This window comes from Ornithodoros turicata, chromosome 1, assembly GCF_037126465.1.
Source record: "Ornithodoros turicata isolate Travis chromosome 1, ASM3712646v1, whole genome shotgun sequence".
In the NCBI taxonomy this organism is placed as follows: domain Eukaryota; kingdom Metazoa; phylum Arthropoda; class Arachnida; order Ixodida; family Argasidae; genus Ornithodoros; species Ornithodoros turicata.
The window spans coordinates 27,638,869-27,657,883 of NC_088201.1; the positions used below are offsets into that span (position 1 = coordinate 27,638,869).

The window sequence follows — 19,015 nt, forward strand, 5'->3', positions numbered from 1 at the left end:
AAGAGGCATGCACTTTCTGCAGTAAAATCGCCAGCTAGAAAGGCCTATAGCTATTTCATTCTGTATGGTATGCCAATAGAGGCTTTATTTGATATTTTAAAAGAAGTTGAGTAGCGTAATGGGTGGTCTTTACGTAGGTTCTTGTCAGACGGCAGCTTTCGCACATTTCACTTTGGCTACTTTTGCCGCTCGAACGAAAATGTTCGCAAAACGTAGGCATATTTTGTTCTCCAATTTGGGAGCGTATGGCCATGACGCCATATCCCGGTTGCAAATCTACTCCTAATTATTATATTACAGTACTCCAGCCAATACTCAGTGGGATTGCAGTACTATTTGTCAAAAAAGTTTTACACCCACAAGCTCATCACTCAATCACAAACACATCCCTACATCTGCAGTATCTGTAAGCACTATCACGCCTCGTATAGAAGATAGTGGCGCTCTGTGGCACGCGCGAAGGAAAAATGAAAGCATAATACCCCATTGTCCCGCCTTTTTAGGTCACCCTGCCTGGACAAAGCAAAAAATACGTTCAATGATCCGGGTGAGACAGGCGATTTCAAAACGTGGGGAACCACCCACAGACGACCCATACCCTGCGGAGTTCTTCGCCAGTCGAGATATTGTTTGGGTACCACATCGAAAATCTGTGGCTCCTCAGCAACAGAAGTTCATTTTCGATTATTTCATGTGTGGAGGGGGCAAAAAACGTGATACTTTAATTTCTGCCTTCAAACTTCTCATGGCGCTTTGAGCCTCTCTATAGGAAACGATTTTACTGCAAAGTGATATCATCTTCATGTGTTCGTCTATTTCATCACCTTCTGACGTCAGTAGTAGAAGTGCCGCGATAAACAGTAGCGGTGAACAACGGAATGGAGTTTTTTGTGTTGCAGTTCAGCCAGTGGGCCCGAGCGCGACTAGAGCCAGAGGCCGGTGGACCCTTCTCCTTCGTGACTGACGGGCAGCTGCACCTTCGCCAGGTGCTGCACCCAGAAGCCACCCGCAAAGGTCACAATTTGCCGGAGTCCTTCAACCGATTCTTTGACCTACGGAAGGAGTTCTCCCGCTTTTACGGCAGGACAACGGAGTCACTCACCGAAATGCTAGACTGTATCCTTTGCCAGTGCAAGTTGTTGACATGGTATAGACACTGAATGATGAGGTCTGAGAGAGATAGACAATATTGTGAAATAGTGGAGGGTTTCTGCAGAATTTCGACTTGGGTTTCACACCGAAGTGTTGTCCTCGCTCCCCGCATGAGGTCGCACTGCAAATTAAAAAACACAGGGTTCCTCAACACTATAGTATTGAGCCACCCTAAGAAAACAACCCTTTGCAAGTAAGTTCAGGCATTTTGTGAGAGGGCGTTCCACTCCGCTTGTTTCGTTCTTATGAATTTTCCCTCTTTATTATTGTATACATTGCCTAAATGTACATACCGGAATATATGTATAAGAAACCAAACTGCATAGTAGATATTTCTGTTTTGTCGAGGAAGCAAACCGATCTCTTCCTTGTCGACAACGTCGCCAGGAAAGTTCACTTTCCTCGTTCTCTTGAAAAGTATTTTCATCCCAATAAACACCAATCCGCGGTGACGTTACTTGGAAATATATCACCAGCTCGGTGTTTCTCACACGGTGACTGGAAATCGTGGTGGCACCTCGATTACATTAGTGTGTTGCTCGAAATGACGGTCGATTACAACAGCGTTCTCAGTCGTGTGGAGACTGGCCGGGCAAAGCTGCTTCCTGCATGAAACAGGTTCCGACTGGACGCCAATTAACTTTGCGGGTCCTTGACCTGAAATGACGTCATTATAGGCGCAGCCTGGGCATAAAAGGGAAAGAAAAGCCGGTTGGACGGCTTGTCAGTGGATGTGCAGGGGTAACAGACAGCCTTTACGGAACTTCTGAGAGCACTTGGTTTCAGCCAATGTCGTTTTGCTGATACCCTTCCAGTCGTTTGAAAGAATAGCGGACCAAATAGCATCCTGTAGAGTAGGGGCCGCAAACTCAAATCGAGTCGTGGCCGCGTTGACCTTATAGACTGCATCATGGAGTGCCGCACGGCAAACAGATGACCGGTTCGTATACAGTTCGTAACTCCGCTTGACTTACCAAGAGAAATAGGCAAGCTGCCTTCCCAAATTAGGTACTGAAAAAACGAAAAAACAGTTCAAGTCACGTACGACTATATCTGTGTTCAGGATCACTGAAATCATCTCTTATTAACGCACTGCATATTATCACCATTGCTTACGGTTCTATAACTTGTAAAAGGAAATAGAAGCAGCAGAGAGAGGGAGGAGGAAGTAGACTAGATGGTTTATTGACACTGGATAGTTTCGCGCCTGCTACACTAATATGATACGTGAAATATTAAAATAGAATAGCTCTCAAACTCACCTCCTCTTCCTTTCTAATTTCGTGCGGATAACACCTGGAGGGCTTTCTTCGAGGTTGTGAGGTCAAGTTTTAGTCCAGCGACGTGGTCATTCGCAGCTGCGCCACGAGACGGCTGTCATCGCAACTTGTTGACTTGTTAAGGTGCATACGCGAAAAGAATTGTTCATACATGCGTGCGTAGCGTGGCTAGCTCTATGCCATGGAAGCGTAAAGACGATGCTTGAAAATCTGATTTGGTCGCTAACTCTGAATAATTATTCTTTATATATATATATATAGAACATAGCTCCCTCTTGTTCGGCGGTCAATGGCCCTCGGGCAGCAGAAGAGCAGATTGCGGACCGCGTGTTTCAGACTCCTATAATGTACAGAGTGTTAGAGCAGGAGTGTTAGAGCAGCAGGACTCCTGCTGATACTTTTAGCGTAATATTAGCTGTGACGTCAACATGGCTATGTTCGCTTTCCTCGTTTGCAGGCATACACACACATGAAATTGTAGGTGTGCGTTACCACGATACTAAACGTATAATGCCGCTTCTTTGCATGCATGATTGAGGGTTTCACCTGGGTCACGTTCTATACCTCGCAGTTTCCCAGAGACGCCAGAAACGATTCACAATGTCAGAGAGTTATGGAAACAAGACGATACAGAAATTGGGCGATGCAAAACAGTGGCAGCTTATTAGTTATTTTTCCGTACATCAGACCAACAGTTCATTGATAACGGTCAGGGAAAGATGCGTTGTTATAGCGCGAAAATATGTATTAAAAAATTGAGAAAGACGACGAAGAGGTACGCTTTCGAGCATGATATCGAAGATATTCGTTTCAGACGTTGAAACTTGTCTCTCTGTGTGCTTTCTATTTGATGGCCAATGAACACCAGCGAGAACACTGTATATTTAACGACCACCATGCACGCTCGTATATGGCTATATAGAACGATACGTTAAGTCTACAGTCTTAGCCCAGATTCCTCGCCTATTTACCCGGTGTTAAGCCCAAATCTCTATTCTTAAGAAAGAAAAGAACGAACCGTAATTTGTGAGGGATGTTATACCTATAGGAAGTCCCAAATTGGGAGGGTGGGGGAGATCGTCCTTCCTTTCATCCATCCATTCATTTAGGCTTAGCCCGCAACCGTCATCGCATGGTCTGTGAGGGAAGCAGTGATGTGGGTGCAGAAAACCGTTAGCAAGCGAGCCTCGGGCTCACGTACAGGAACGTGTCACCGGGTAGTCCATTGGTTGTATAACGTTTATAAAAGCCTGAACTCCAGCGTTTATAAGAAGGCAAATGCGAATTATACATTTAACGAATCAAAGTCGAGAGCCATTGTGGTGAAATATTGAGTTGTATATAACTCCCAGGTAAGAGGCAGACAGTGTTATATTGCCAAATCCAAAAGGGGGTACATGTGACCGCGAAGGATATGGATTATTCTCGAAAGATTATCTTCAAAGTTCCAGAGCATCATACAATAGGTGGTGGAAATACCCGTCTACAGAAATATAAAACTCATTATTATCCCATACCTGCACTCATATTAGTAACCAGAAAAATATATTTAGACGGGAGGGGGGGGGTTCTATGGGAATATGGGGGAGGAGGATTTCCCCTTGCTCCCCTCTCCCAGATGAACTACCAAAGGTACGATTCCGGGGGGTTGTACCCCCTAACCCTCCCCCTGCCCCCTGGCTACGCCACTGCCTGCACGAAGTAGGTGTGCGTCCCGGTACAGTCTTTGCTAAAAACTGCTTCTATACGCAATGAGCCGGCGACTTTCGTCTCCCAAATCCGTGAAATGCGCCATGCATGTTTACGCGCTATTAGAAATTGCACCTAAACTTTCGATTTCTACTCCAGTGCTCGCAAGTGGATGTACGCTCGCGACGCCGGCCGCACGGGGAACGCTTCTGATTCCCCTGCTCGGTCATCATTTGGCTTTGTTTGAAAGAGCGCTTTGGAGGGCAACGCTCCCGGGCTACAGTGAAGCCCCCCCGCTCGGAACAGGTCCACAGCCAAATGCAACCTGTCTGGCAACCTGTCGTATCTACTCGAAGCATGGGGGAACACGTTTTGTCTGTATTTAGTTGACGCATGAACAACCTTGAGAGGGACGCCACCATTGAAAGGTCTGCGAACTTTCGCCGGGCGTTACGTAGTTACTGAATCATTTACGTTTGTGTTTTGGTCGTTGCGTGTGCTGATTTATTCCGAGCTTTTCCGTTCGTAGCCACAGCGTTTGAGGAAAGTAGTGATCGCAGGATGTTTGTATATTAGTGGCTCGGTACGGAACAACTGAACGTATTCTTTGCGAATGAACGACAGCCAAGTATTATAGATTGCAGGGATTATTTCCGATTCGAAGGGTTAGTTGTAATGTTTCCGTTACCTCCGGTATCAGTCTCTCAAGTTCCTCTTCCCATTTCGTTTCTCCTTCCTTACTGCATTTCCTTTTCAGTTATAGATGTGGTTGCTGTTATCCTTTCTGCTATTTACTATGATACTTTACATTTACTATGGTACTAATTTGTACACCATTCGGGTGTGTCCTATGGATGGCACACACACACACACACACACCTCTGTGGTGTAAGTTTCACACCATACAGAAGGGTGTTTTGTAAAACACCCTTCAAAAGTGTATTCTACAAAAAGGGCGTGTTCTACAGAAAACACAATTTCGGGGGTGTATTCCGTTTAAAACACACGGCTTCGGATGAGTGTTTTGCTAAAACCTTTTTTCAGCAGTGGTATTAGACTTTTCAATTGAGCCTACGGAATACAAAAGGGTGCTTCTTTACAAAAACACCCTTTTCACATGCTGGAAAACGTGAAAAAATTACTGTGTATAGGTGATCATCTTGTGCTACTATATGAAACATGTCTGCTTCGCAAACGATGTGTTTCATTTGCGTACTCCAATGAAGTGTTTGCGCGCCGTTCGTTTTAGCGAGCCTCCCTTTAAGAAACTTAAAGAAAAATTAAATTTTAATATTATGCTGACAGCGAAGTGCTTGTGGCTTCCATCGGTTTTCCAAGTGCAATTACTGGTCAGTATTCCTCATCGTTCCACTTCTTCTAACGAGGTTTTACGCGACAAAGCTGTCTCGAAATATTTTTTAATATACCGTCTTTCCGATAAATGCCTCGTAATGTAAACGTCATGAAAATTTCTATTAATTACTCAAAAACAAAAGAAATTAAATGAGACTGGAAACACAAATGACCAGAATGCAGAAGTGGATGTAAGAACGAAAACACTTTGGGGCTGTGCGAATAATAACTTTCGAACCGAAGCGAATATAGTTATATAACCAAACCGAATACATATGTAGCACATATATGTTATATGTGCATACGGACCTTCGCATGAAGCATGCACTCACTTTGTTTTATATCCTCTCTCCGGCGCTTTTTGCGCTTACAAATGTAGCTTCGGCACTATTCGAATGTTCGAAACAGACGTCCGGCATCGAAATTCGAAAATACAAGCGTCGTTTAAGGTTGTTCGAGACTTTTGCTCGAGAAAAAACAGTGAGTAAATGTAATTGATTAAAACTTTCGGAGTACGAAGTGCGATCCTTCTCCGGTCAGCGGCACGTGCAGCAGTGGCAGTTATCATGGCGGCGAGCAGTGTGTCTGTAGCTGTGGAACAGTGATGTATAATCAAGTTCCTTGTGAAGGAGAACGCCAAACCAGGTGAGATTTTGCAAAGATTACAGGCACAGTATGGAGAACAAACGATGTCAAGGAGAGGAGTGTACGGATAGTGCAGACTGTTTGGCGAAGGACGAGATATGGTGACGAATGAACCACACGGACACGCTCGTCCGGCTGCAGTCACGCCAGTGAACATCGCAGACGTTGAGCAAGCCATCCTCGAGAACCGGCCAGTAACAGTTCGGGACATTGCAGCCCAGCGTAATATTAGTGTCGGCAGTGGAGACAATCATTCACGAGCACTTACTGGGTTCCCCGACACCTCACTTGTGACCAGAAGAGAGCGCGCATGGCAGTCTCTGAGCAGCTACTGAACTAGTTTCAATCCAAGGGGAACCAATTTCTGCAACCCACATTCTTAGAAATAAGGGTGGAGCAGTTATACCTTTTAGGAGGTAATAGTTGTCGCATATATTGTGCCTAAAAGGTTGCAAAGTTCTACCTGCTACCTACGAATGATAGGGTTACCGCTTCTGATTCGGTGAGCGAGAGGGGCGTACGCCTTTTTGTAGCAATTTGGATATATGATTGCTTTTACCACCCTTTTACAAACTTCGTCAGACGCTATGTTGACCTAGGTGGTAACTATAGAAAGTATACCACCTTTTCACACCCTTTTTTCTTCATCACATACGATGAAACCTGGATGCGTCATTTCAACCCAGAGACAAAAAGAAGCAGCACGGAATGGCGACGTAAGGCTTCCCCGCCACCAAAAAAAAGCAAGATGCAGCCGTCTGCTGGGAAGTCCATGGGAACTGTCTTCTGGGACGTATACGGGGTGTCATCCATGTGGACTTCTTATGCAGCAAGGGGTCACGATTAATGCGCAGTCCTGCTCCACTTTGATAAACGGTGCCGTACAAAACGCGATTCGCAAGAAAATGCCCGGGATGTTATCCGGAAGGGTCCACCCTGGCCAAAATGCGCTGGGAGGTTTTGCCCCATGCCCCTTACAGCCCAGATTTAGCCCCAAGCGATTTCCATTTGTTTGTGCCCCCTAAAGAGCACCTTCGAGGAAAGACGTTCCACACAGATGAAGCCCTCCAGAAAGATATCCTGCAGTGGCTACGACAGCAGCCCACTTCTTTCTGCGCCAAATGCATCAAAGGGTTGGCACAGCGATGGCAGCGATGTCTAGATGCGCACGGTGCATACTGTGAAAAACTGACGTATAGTTTGGGGTTCCCGAATTTTCCATTGTATTTAAAGAAATAATAGTCTCGGTCAACCTTGAACGACCCTTGTAGAATTCCATATCCGATTCAGAATTCAAATCGAATGCATATACAATTATTCGCTTCGGTATACAAAGAATCCGAATATTCGCACATCCCTAAAATACTTCAAAGGAACAACAACAATAAATGATGGAGAAGTGATGATGACATGGGATGTTTCCCCGTGGTAGTACTTCAACGGGGACCTATAAACGCTCATTTGAAAATAGTTCGTTTTCACATATATCTTTTCACACCCAGCGATACAATATACGTAGCTATTTTAGATAGCTATTTAGTTATTTTCATACACAAAGAAAATTTATCAAGCACAGTCGAGCATTCATATACATACATTCATACACGCGTTAACATTTATACAGATTCTCTCCCAGGTGTGTGTGAAATTGCGGTTTCTGTATTTACAAAAACGGATGTACACTGGAATCGAGCAAGATTTTGCATATTGAGTATATCGACCACAATACGTATGAAAGAGATGGAAAGTGTGGCTTTTTCGACGACTGCCATATTACAACTATTTGCGAATTGGTTATAATTACTTTTTAGCAGTTTTTCGCAGTTAAAACGTGTTATTTGAAAGCAGAGTGAATACACATGAGAGTCCGCCAGGAGCCTTGCACTGACGCTATTAGAACTACCCCGGATACTGATTCCTCACAAATGTTTACGATGCACATACTGGTGACAAGCCCTCAGAATGGCACGCCAACTGAGAGCTATGTCGTGCACGCTGAATAATCCTCTCCACTATACAGAGTGTATTGGGCCTTGACCCCCCAGACAGTCCTCTCCTTGGAACCGGACGCCTCGGCGGAGCACGTCATGCGACAAGTGCAAGACATGGGCAAAGTCGTGCTCAGGCTAAGCGCAGACGGTAAGCCAAGGTTTCACGATCCTCACTAATGGAACTGACCGGTCGGTGAGAGAGAGAGAGGGTGTTATGACGGGTGAATGCCTGTCGGTGCCCGTCCGCAGATGAGTACTCTCTCCAAGGAAAACAACAACTCTTTTCTGTTGAAAGGGTGGTGACCTAAGTTATGCCGGATAAATATCAAAGATGCTTATTTGCATTCATGTGAACCCGCATTCCAAGTTTTGCAGCAAGGTGAGAGAATTGGCATCGCGAATACCGAAACTCATCTGCAGGCGTCTCCGGCAGTGAGGCAGCCGCGGGGTGAAGTCACGTGCTTACGAGAACCAATAAGAATGTCCGCAGCTCTGGCTCCTTTACCGTCAGAGCTTGACGCGCATGCGTGTTCAGGGGTTTATACCTCGCCAAGTACGACACGTAGAAAACATAATCCTCTTTTTGTCAATACTCTGCCACGCAGTATAACACGTGCATGACGCAAATAATCACAATGAACCACATACGTGACATAACCCCTTGTCTTACTCTTAATTTACACTGCACGCTCCGACTTTCACTCAAGAATTCCGTTAAATTTGCGAGATGCAGAAATAACTTTTCATTCGCTCCTTTCTTATGGACCTAGACACTTTTCTTGCGCTCATTACTACGACTGATTCTTGGGAGATTATTTCACGATTTCCAACTTTTCTTTGCGCAGTGCAACGCATTTGGGAGAACTTGTGTATTAAATAGCGCCAAATGTAGCCGTTTCACTTTCGCAAACCGTAACTTCCAGTGCAACATTGCTTCTACGAAAGTCAATTACTGTACCGAAATTTCAAGGCTCGCGTCCCACTGCTGGTGCCTATACTGCCTAGTCATCCTTCCGTGTTTCGCCGGCCTCAGGTATACTACTATGTAACTCGAGAAAGCTGCCGGCCGCTTTGATTGCGTTCGTCTGTGTGAACGTGACAGGGAAAACTGATGTATACACTCTAAAAACAGAGCTTCACCGCACGTTCCTAGCCAACCACCGTCCCGAACAACAACGTTCACTCCCTTGATTTGATGAAAACGGGGGGCGTACGCCAGTTTTGCGGCAATTATGAATTGCATAATGCCACAAAAATGGCGTACGCCCCTCGTTTTCAGCACATCAAGGCAGTGAACGATGTCACTCGGGATGATGGTTGGCTAGGAGCGTGCTATGTGGTGAAGTTCATTTTTTAGAGTGTATGTGGAGAGTGAACGCGTATGTGTATCGCCACACAAGTTCGTCCCGGAAGTGGCGCCCCCTCTTACTGTTTCTCCTCGTTAGCGAAAACGGTGTCGCACTCTCTTGTCAGCTTTGATTGGCCAGAGGCACCAACCTATTGTAGGACTCGCGACACGCCCCTGCAGCATGCCGCCAAAATGGCAGGCAAATGGCTCGGTACATAACAGATACACCACCACCAATAACAATTAACAACAACGCTCCAACAGCACAGATATCGGTGACACCGCCACCAGGTCTTGCATTCGTGACACCGTAGAAAAAAGGAAAGCAATCGCCCTGTCCCACGAAAACGTGGAGCCTAAATTATGAGTCGTTGCGAATCGGCGGCGTGTGCGGAGATTTTCCCAGCAACCCCCCCCCCCCCACACACACACACACACCACCACCACCACCACCCAACACACAGAAAAATTATCACACAAATACATCTTTTATGAATATTCATGGCACAAGCCAGCAAATATATTGTTTTATTTTCTCGAGTTCCCCGTGCGAGGTGGTGGTGAAAGGACTCGCCGTTGTCGGCCTCACAGAGGTGGGCAACTTCACGACTGACGCCCTGAGGGAATGTGCGTCCTGGGCCGACTTCTAAGGGAACTGTGCCGACATATGTCTGAAATCGTCTGGGGAAAAGCCAGAAAAACCCCCTGACAGCACATCCAGCATCGGGATTCGAACCGGATACCTTCCAGTCGCGACGTGACATGGCCAGCACGCTAACCACTGAGCCACGCGAGCTGGTCCCCGTGCGAAGGTCTAGTGTGAGACCGTGCACTATTAGTGGACTGGTGAGCCATTTAAAGACAGTAAGTAAAGCGAGACAATAAAAAGCCACGTGAGGAGATGACATCAAAAATGCTTCATCGCGGGGTGGTGGTGCTAGTGAAAGAGCTCGCTGGCTCTTCATCGTAAAACACAGGTGCCAAAGAACTTCACCATATATAACACGGTCTAGGTTAGTTATTGCCAAGGATGATACCGTTATCACTCCTGATTTCTGGACAATGCGTACACCTTTTTGTGACAGTTGACGTAAGTATCACAAAAAGGCGTACAACTTCTGTTTTCAGTTAATCAGGGGAGATAACTATGTCATTCGGGATGATGGTTGGCTAGGGGGTCAAGTTTTGTTTTAAGAGTGTAGGAAAGAGCGTATTGTTAATTTTTACCGAAACAAATCTAGAAGCTGAAAACTTTTCACACGATCTTTGAGCACATCCATACACATTTCGTTGTTTGCCGAAATACCCTATCTTGGGGAACGCTGTATACTCTGGATAAATCGTTAAGCAGAAATTTCCCAGATAGTTGGCGGCAGCCCGACAGAAGCTGTGTTAGGACCATTCTGGAAGAGATCATCTTATCCTACTGTGAGAAGAGCGCCATTTTAAGTGGACGTTGCGCCGAAGCCTGTTGTGTCACAGGCGACTGGCCAGGCGGAAAGAGGACCTTAGCCTCATCGCGGAATTCCCTATCGTTAGCCATATCGTGAGGTCTTCAGCCTTCGAAGCACGCGAGCCCCCGTGAGAGGGGTGAGAAAAGGAACCTGTTTCTAGACGGCCAAGCAGAGCGTGTCTTACGTAGAATCAACGATGCTGTCAACCCTACTCACGGACATTTCCGGTCCAAAGCTTTTGTGCGTGGTTCTCTAGACACCTCTTCAACGCACAAAACAATAAACGACTACGGAATTTAGCGATGGACGTTTTTGTATGTGATAACGAGGAATACACGACGGATCACCCGGGCACATTTCCACGTTATTTTTGCTCCGCCCAGAAATTTATGACACGACAGGCTTTCATATATCGCTATATCTGCATTTAATATAGACAAATCCACTTCCATACATAAGCGACCTAACGAAGCTTGTGTTGTAACGTCATTTGAAATCGGGCAAGCCAAGTAGGCGGGGCCGAAGAACGATAACCCCGGTTAAGCTACACGTGACTACACCTACTTGCTACCGTCCACGTAATGCACACAAAGCCTACACAGAGACATTATATGACATTATTCCTAGTCGAATACTGGGCACCGTGCATTACATCAGCGCAACACGCAAGGAGGGACATGGAAATCGGCATTTTGTCACGTTGCTACCGGCATTCGAGGTGTTTTTAACTATATTTACTGGACAATCGTTTCTACCACCTCCTCTACAAATGAGACTTATCTTCTTGGTTGGACCACAAACAACCATGCTGAAAAACTAGTAGACCTGCACTGTATGTAACTGCACTGTATTCCAAGTGCACTATATGTTTTCAAGTATACTCTTAAAAATGAACTTCACCGCATAGCACGCTCCTAGCCAACCATCATCTCGAATGATATCGTTATCTGCCCTGATTTGCTGAAAACGGGAGGCGTACGCCTTTTTTGTGACACTCATGCTGTTCATAATTGTCACAGAAAAGGCGTACGCCTCCTGTTTTCAACAAATCAGGGCAGATTACGATATCATTCGAGATGATGGTTGGTTAGGAGCGTGCTATGTGGTGAAGTTCATTTTTAAGAGTGATATATCCATCGGTTCTCAAGGCTGTACCAACAGGACGATATGGACGCCCACACACAGCTGAGCTTCCGCTCAAATATTTTCTCCCTCTTGGCTACTCTGCAGCCTCTGAGAAGAAAAGAATGCCCTGTTCGATGGGCCCGTGCCCATCATGCCCTGCACAGAGACTCCTTGCGAACAAACAGATGGACACAGTTGAAGATGCGACAGCACACAGTGAGCCACGCCTCACCAACAGTGAACTCCCAATTCTACACTCTTAAAAATGAACTTCACCGCATAGCACGCTCCTAGCCAACTATATAATCTCCAATGATATCGTTATCTGCTCCGATTCGTTGAAAACGGGAGGCGTACGCCTTTTCTGTGACAATTATGAGCAGCATAAGTGTCACAAAAAGGGCGTACGCCTCCCGTTTTCAACAAATCGGGGCAGATAACGATATCACTCGAGATGATGGTTGGCTAGGAGCATGCTATGCGGTGAAGTTCATTCTTAAGAGTGTAGATCACCGTGTGCTTCCGTTGTAGCACTTAAAAGCTTCCTCGTGTTATCCACTACGTTAAACTATAATCTTCCAAGCATATTCCGGTAAATTCTACGTGAGATGTCGGCATACTCATCAGCAGTCAGGTCTTAACGGTGATAGGTCACCCCATTACACATCGGTTGATCTGAGTTATGCACGATTCCATCGTATTCCGTACGTAGGTGTCTGCATGGAAGAAAGGGAAAACAAATGCCTCGTATTATGTGACAGTTCTCGCTACATCACTTCCAATTGGGATTGTTTGTACACCTCGATGCTGTAAGATTTTCTTCCAAGCAAAAAGGTTCCAATGAGAGCGCACCACATCTCGAAAATATTGAAAACGGTACGAAACAACCGCACTTAGCTCGTGCTTTCACAGTTTTTATAACGGCTATAAAATCCAGGGAACTTAGTTACAGGTAAATGGTACATAAAATTGCCGAGAACCTGTGTCACTGTCCTTGAGACTGAGAATGGAACGTGAAATGCCTCTAACGTCACTATGTAGAATTCTGAATGTGTACCACGTCGCTTGCTTTCTATGACAATACTAAATTATTACTAAGGTTCCAGGTTCCCGGAGTTTTAGTTTTTGGCCAATTCGGGGTGGCGAGCTCATAATTTTCTGAGAATTCAGCATTTTTCGACGTTTGCTTCATATCGGACTTAATATCAGAAATTCGAAGAAAACGCCGGGAAACGACATACTCGATCACAGAAAGAATAAAAAGGTTCCTCGCAACAACCTAATTTACTTTTTCACATACTCTCACCACTCTTGACACGTTCACAGTTCGAGTCAATTGACCTTGTTGTAACACGCACGTCTCAATGCGTCTACGCATCTTAGTCGACGTCAGTGTCGACAAGCTGCGACTAAAACGTAAAAGGGAGAAGAATATTTCCCTTCCCTTCTTGCGAAAGCTGTAGAAGTAACTGACGAAACCTTGTCTGTTCGCAGGCCACAAGTTTGTCGACCCAGAAGTGATATCGCAAAGGTTAGAGCCCGGAATATGGTAAGGATTCGCTCGCCTGCTTTTTCTTATACCTCAAGTTTGTACAAATCCCTGACGCAGAATTAATTGTGTTGCTCACAATATACGCACCTGTCACTCGATGACGGGTGCCTCTCTACGTGGCCACACCACATAAGCGCGACATCAAAGAGCACCAGACTGCTTTGCTTTATATAGACTGCGGTCATTGCGGTAGGACAGCAAACAGGAGCGAACGCCGTTGTTTGCTGGTCCCCGCGGGTGTCCTACAGTCGCCTTTTCTGCGTGCGTTTTATCCACTTTCTGTGGCTGCGGTTCAGGAGGCCACAGCATTCTCAAACAACTAGATTTACCCACCCGGACTGCTACCGAAGACGAGAATCCACCCAAGGCGAGCGCATGCCGTCGTCGTCTGTCTTCGCCGTATACACAGAGTATCCATTAACCACTAACGAGTTGAGTGTAACAGCGTGGTTTCGTCGTCACTATATTCTCTGCGTCATGGAATCCAACCGCGCTGAAATACACGTGCTTCGTTGTGCTTTAGTGCCGTCTGCTGCCTATACATGTGGGCACTGGTGGGTCGGTTAATTCCTTGCGCCGTCCGTTTGCCTCTGCTGTTTTCCAGTATTTGCCTCGGTGGTGGTGCTGATGAAGGAGCTCGCCGTTGTCGGCCTCACAGAGGCAGTATTTGCCTTGCAATCCGTCGGCGGGGATGCCGCGGAGCCTCCCCTAGCGGAATCGTTGATTATTTGACGTATACCCTCAAAACACAACTGCACCGCATAGCACGTCGTGAGCCAGCCATTGCCACAAATGATAGGGTTGTCGCTTCTGATTCGAAGAGAGAGAGAGAGAGAGAGGGGGGGGCGTGCGCCTTTTTGTGCCAATTATCAGACATCCAAATTTACACAAAAAGCCCCCCACAGCGTACTATGCGGTGAAGTTCTGTTCTTGTGTATATATGTTAGTGATTTCGGCGACCTCAGGACGAAACCGCATAGCACGCTTTTATAGCCAACCACCATCCCGAATGTCATAGTTCTCTCCCCTGATCAGCTGAAAACGGAAGGTGCACGCCTTTATGTGACACTTACGCAATAATGTGAATTGTCGCAAAAAGGCATACGCCCAGCACTTTCCACAAATCAGGAGTGATAACAGTATCATCCTGTGCAATGGTTGGCCTTCACCGTGCTATGTGGTGAAGTTCTGTTTTTAATAATAATTGGGTGTTTACGTCGCGAGACAACCGAGATCATGAGCGACGCCACAGCGGTCGGTCTGTGGATTGCTATTGCCCACCTGAGGGTTCTTTAACGTGCGATGAAAGCTCACTACACGGCATCCCGTATTTAACGTCCCTCGCGGAAGACGGCGTGTCTAAGCAACTTGTACCCGCTAACAGGAGAACACGCTACCGACTGAGCCACCGAGGCCGGTGAAGTTCTGTTTTAAGAGTGTAGTTATGTTAAATGTCACAAAAAGAGGTACGCCCCGCACTCTCCCGAAGTTAGAAGTCATAAATGTATTATTCGGCGCAATGGTTGGCGCAGAACGTGTTATACGGGCAAATTCTGCTTGATACAAAAAGGCGTATACTTTCAATTTTCAACCAACCAGGAAATAGAGCCATAGCATTCTGAATGACGGTTGGTTCTTCTTAGCGCGTTACACTGGGCAGACAAACCTTACGTGTAGCATCACGGCACCATTATTATTATTATTATTATTATTATTACGCGGTCGAGTTCTGTTTTTAGCATGTAGTAACGGTATGACACTATTAGACTACTTTGCTGGGTAAGTTGTCGTGAAATGCGTTACTTTTTACGCGTAGATTAAACATTCGTAACGTAACTTCATTACGTTCCCGGGATGTAATTTCAATGACATTACTTCATTGCTTTGTCAGCATTGGAATGCCGGATGTTTCGAAGGTTCCCCGGCTGAATAACTCGTAAACAGGTGGCGCAGTCGAAAAGCTTTCTTTTGAGTGAGCCATCGGCTAAGAACTGAGCGGTGAGTAGCTCATTTGCATACGCTCATAAATTAAATAAAATTCTTAACTTTTAAATTTCACTTGAGACGCTTCCCGGAACCTCTGTTTTACTGATCGGAACCTCAAGCGAAATATATTCCAGCAAAAATAAACCACGTCGATACACGGTGATTTTTCGAGTAATTAATTGGTTTCGGTTTACATATTTCTTGCGCGGAGCAGCGTACCAATGCACTCTTTCGCTCAGCTATCCGGCTGCCAATTACGTGTTCATCCGCTTAGTTCACACACAGGTGTAGCGGAATATAAGAAACGGCCGCAAGAGATTAGAGGGTTTTAGTACATCGTACGCAAGAGATAGCGTTGGTGGTTCTGCGCACTGCGCGAAGCTCTCTTTCTCTTATGGGCGTGCGCAGAACCATCAACGCCATGCATTACGTACGCAAAGGTGATAGCGTACAATAGAGATTTTTAGTATATCGTACGCTATCGCCTTTGCGTACGTAAGGGATAGCGTTGATGGTTCTGCGCACGCCCATAACAGAAAGAGAGCTTCGCGCAGTGCGCAGAACCACCGACGCTATCTGTTACGTACGCTATCGCCTTTGCGTACGATGTACTAAACCTCTCTAATGTACTAAAACTCTCTATTCTTCGGTATTCCTTCCCCTTCTTTACCCAGTTGGTACGCAGCGCTCGCTGTGCTGTCGTACGGTAGGTGAGGTTGCGTTGCTTTATCGTGATGATGACGAATCCACCGCGAGCGCTGTGTACTAGTCGTTTACAGAAGGAAAAGATATACCGAAGCGTCTCTTACGGCTGTTCCTTATCTTCCGTCATCCCCGCGTCTGAACCAGGCGCAGGCGGATGCAGGAGCACGTAATTGGCAGCCGGATAGCTGAGCGGAAGAGCGCATTGCTCCGCGCAATAAATTTGTAAACTGAAACCAGTTAATTACTCGAAAAATGACGGAGTGTCGACGTGTTTATTTACGTGTTTATTAATCGAGGTTCCGAAAGCGTCCGAAGTGAAATTTAAAAGTTAGAATTTTATTCAATTTATGAGCGCATGCAATTGAGACTGCTCAGTTCTTGGTCGATGTCCCTGGGGAAAATACTCACTGAAAAAGCTTTTCAATAGCGACACCCATTCACGAATTATTCAGACGGAGGACCTTCGTGAAACACCCGGTATAGGAATAGTCAGCCCTATAGTTCTTTTCTGAAATCTCCTTCTACTTATTTCACTCTCTGTGGAGTTTCAAAGCGTGTAGACGAGTTTGTAGCGAGAGCCGATAAAAGGCAAATATTTTGCATGGAGTAATGAGTAACGTTATTTAATTACAAAATACGAGTAATTTACCCAGCTCTGTGTGCCACTGTGAATGCCTGTTACAACAAGCCCCGACTGCAGTTAGCGCTGGAAACAGGATTGAGACGCATACGGTGGCCGTGCCCGCCATTACATGCACTACTTGTTGTTTCAAAGACTGGTTTCGAAGATGTTTTTAACCCACTACGTGTCCCTAGCATGCACGAACCCAAGACTAAATTTCCGAGCTACGGTCTACCCCGAAAGTACCCCATGACAGGCTTTCGTGTCAGCGTCGAGGCGACGGGGTGCTAGCTCATGTGGCCCGGCAAAGAACGCTGAATACTAGCATTAATCTGGCGGGGCACACACGGGGGAGAAATTAACAGAAAATCAAATGCATGAGGAAGACGCGCTGCCGTGGCTGGCGTTTGATGCTTCAAGTTTCGACAAATTAACGGATATAACTTCGTCGTGTACTCTGGCCGTTGTAACTGTCATCCACACGTCAGGCCAGAACCCCGCGTTTTCAGATATTTTCAGTGGTTAGATTTTGAGGGCGTCTTTTATATAGTTCATATTCCTTCGATAAGGCACAAGAAATTTTTTTACCGAAATCGGAGTAGCTTTGACAACAACAACAAATACACTGATGATGATGAATGGGGAAATGGCAATATCCGACATATGTCTGGTAATCGAAGCAATCTTATGCAAACTTTGGTTAGCTCCATTCGATGTTCATATTTTGTGCTCAGATATTGACATTCATATGAAATGAGTGGAAATGGTACAACTTGAAACGAAAGTTGATCTAGAAAAGTTCCGGCTCGATCCTAATATGGCCCATAAAGACACCAATCCCTACCAGCACCATTTAAAGAGTGGCATCCACATCACAATTGCACGAAATACGAGCAGTTTGTTATTCTACACAAGCGCCACCACATCCGTCCCCAAATTAATCTCATGACTTATGTTACAGCATTCGTTTGTTGTGCGCATTCGTCAATCGGGTGTAACAGAATAGCCCTGACGTACGCAGCTTCCTCAGAATGCCCCTTGCCTTTCCATGCTTTCCTTTTAAAGTCATCTTCTGTAATCCATCTCATCCTTCTTTCACCCTTTGTTAGTTTATCGTTTATTTCCTTATTCTTTTCTTTTCTTTTCTTTTTTATTTGTTTTATTCTTCTTTCATTTATTTTCTTTCTTTGCGGAACAGCAAACAGACGTCCCGTTTGGTTGACCTTTCCCCCGTTTTTTTTTTCCCTTTTCGTCTAATAAATATATCCACCCCCCACCCCCCTACACTGCCCACTTTTCACATATCATTTCACGTATATGTGAAAATTTGTGAGCTCATCGATGAGCCTATAGACTGCACCTTTCCCCTGTTATCTTTCCTTTTCCTTTTTTTTTTTTTCTTTTTCTGCCAATAAATCCCCCCCCCCCCCCATAGACTGGTGTAAGTCATTGAGGCAGTCTGCAAAGCACAAAGTTTTACGATACCTGAGGACTATATTGCGCTGTATATTACACGAAACTTGTTCAACGTACACAATGAGGACAACAACGATCTCGTAAAATTTGCTGCCGTTACACTTACGCCCTGAGAAGTGCCGCCAAGTCGAATATGTTGAAGTGGCTCGCCTGCTCGTCATTCCGATTACACTGTCCGTAGCAATTGTGCCGACATATTTTTGTGTATCGGTTCGTTGTGGTGGGACGCTGAAAGAAAGAGATGCTGTGAGTTGCTACTTCGTGTAGGTAATACCACCTTGCGATTTTTGTGTAGCACCAAGACGGAATCTGTGGACAGCAACACAGTGGTTCGTGCCCGGGGTCTCCCATGGCAGTCCTCGGATCAGGACATTGCCAAGTTCTTTAGTGGCCTCAACATTGTCAAGTAAGTCACGTTTCCTACACGGCATGGGTTCGCAAAACCTACTTTTCGGCAAATTCTGAAATATAGAGGAGGTAACGCTATTCACAACGAGGTTCGACTGACCGCGACGTCAATGGCCGTTCAGCCTTTCCTCCTGTGGGGTGTACCTCGAAATAAAGTGATCGAAATCCCCGTTGCAAAATATACTATAAATAAATGTTATCTGACTATAAAATGCACAGTCGCGCGCGG

General features: G+C 45.7%; 2 protein-coding genes across 7 annotated transcripts in view; one reads left to right on the forward strand and one right to left on the reverse strand.

Annotated features, from left to right (window-relative positions):
• Positions 1 to 19,015, reverse strand: part of LOC135377754 (uncharacterized) — a 60,627-nt gene that overhangs the window by 40,404 nt on the left and 1,208 nt on the right. For both annotated transcript variants that reach the window (XM_064610406.1, XM_064610405.1), the window contains exon 2: positions 18,485 to 18,606. In XM_064610406.1, the coding sequence (XP_064466476.1) occupies positions 18,485 to 18,539 (55 nt within the window). In that variant the 5' untranslated portion in view covers positions 18,540 to 18,606. The remainder of the gene's footprint in view (positions 1 to 18,484; positions 18,607 to 19,015) is intronic.
• LOC135377753 (RNA-binding protein fusilli-like) overlaps positions 1 to 19,015 on the forward strand; it is an 87,313-nt gene that overhangs the window by 37,517 nt on the left and 30,781 nt on the right. For all 5 annotated transcript variants that reach the window (XM_064610404.1, XM_064610402.1, XM_064610400.1 and 2 more), the window contains exons 3-6: positions 900 to 1,116; positions 8,169 to 8,258; positions 13,532 to 13,586; positions 18,674 to 18,784. In XM_064610404.1, coding sequence (XP_064466474.1) covers positions 900 to 1,116; positions 8,169 to 8,258; positions 13,532 to 13,586; positions 18,674 to 18,784 — 473 coding nt within the window. The remainder of the gene's footprint in view (positions 1 to 899; positions 1,117 to 8,168; positions 8,259 to 13,531; positions 13,587 to 18,673; positions 18,785 to 19,015) is intronic.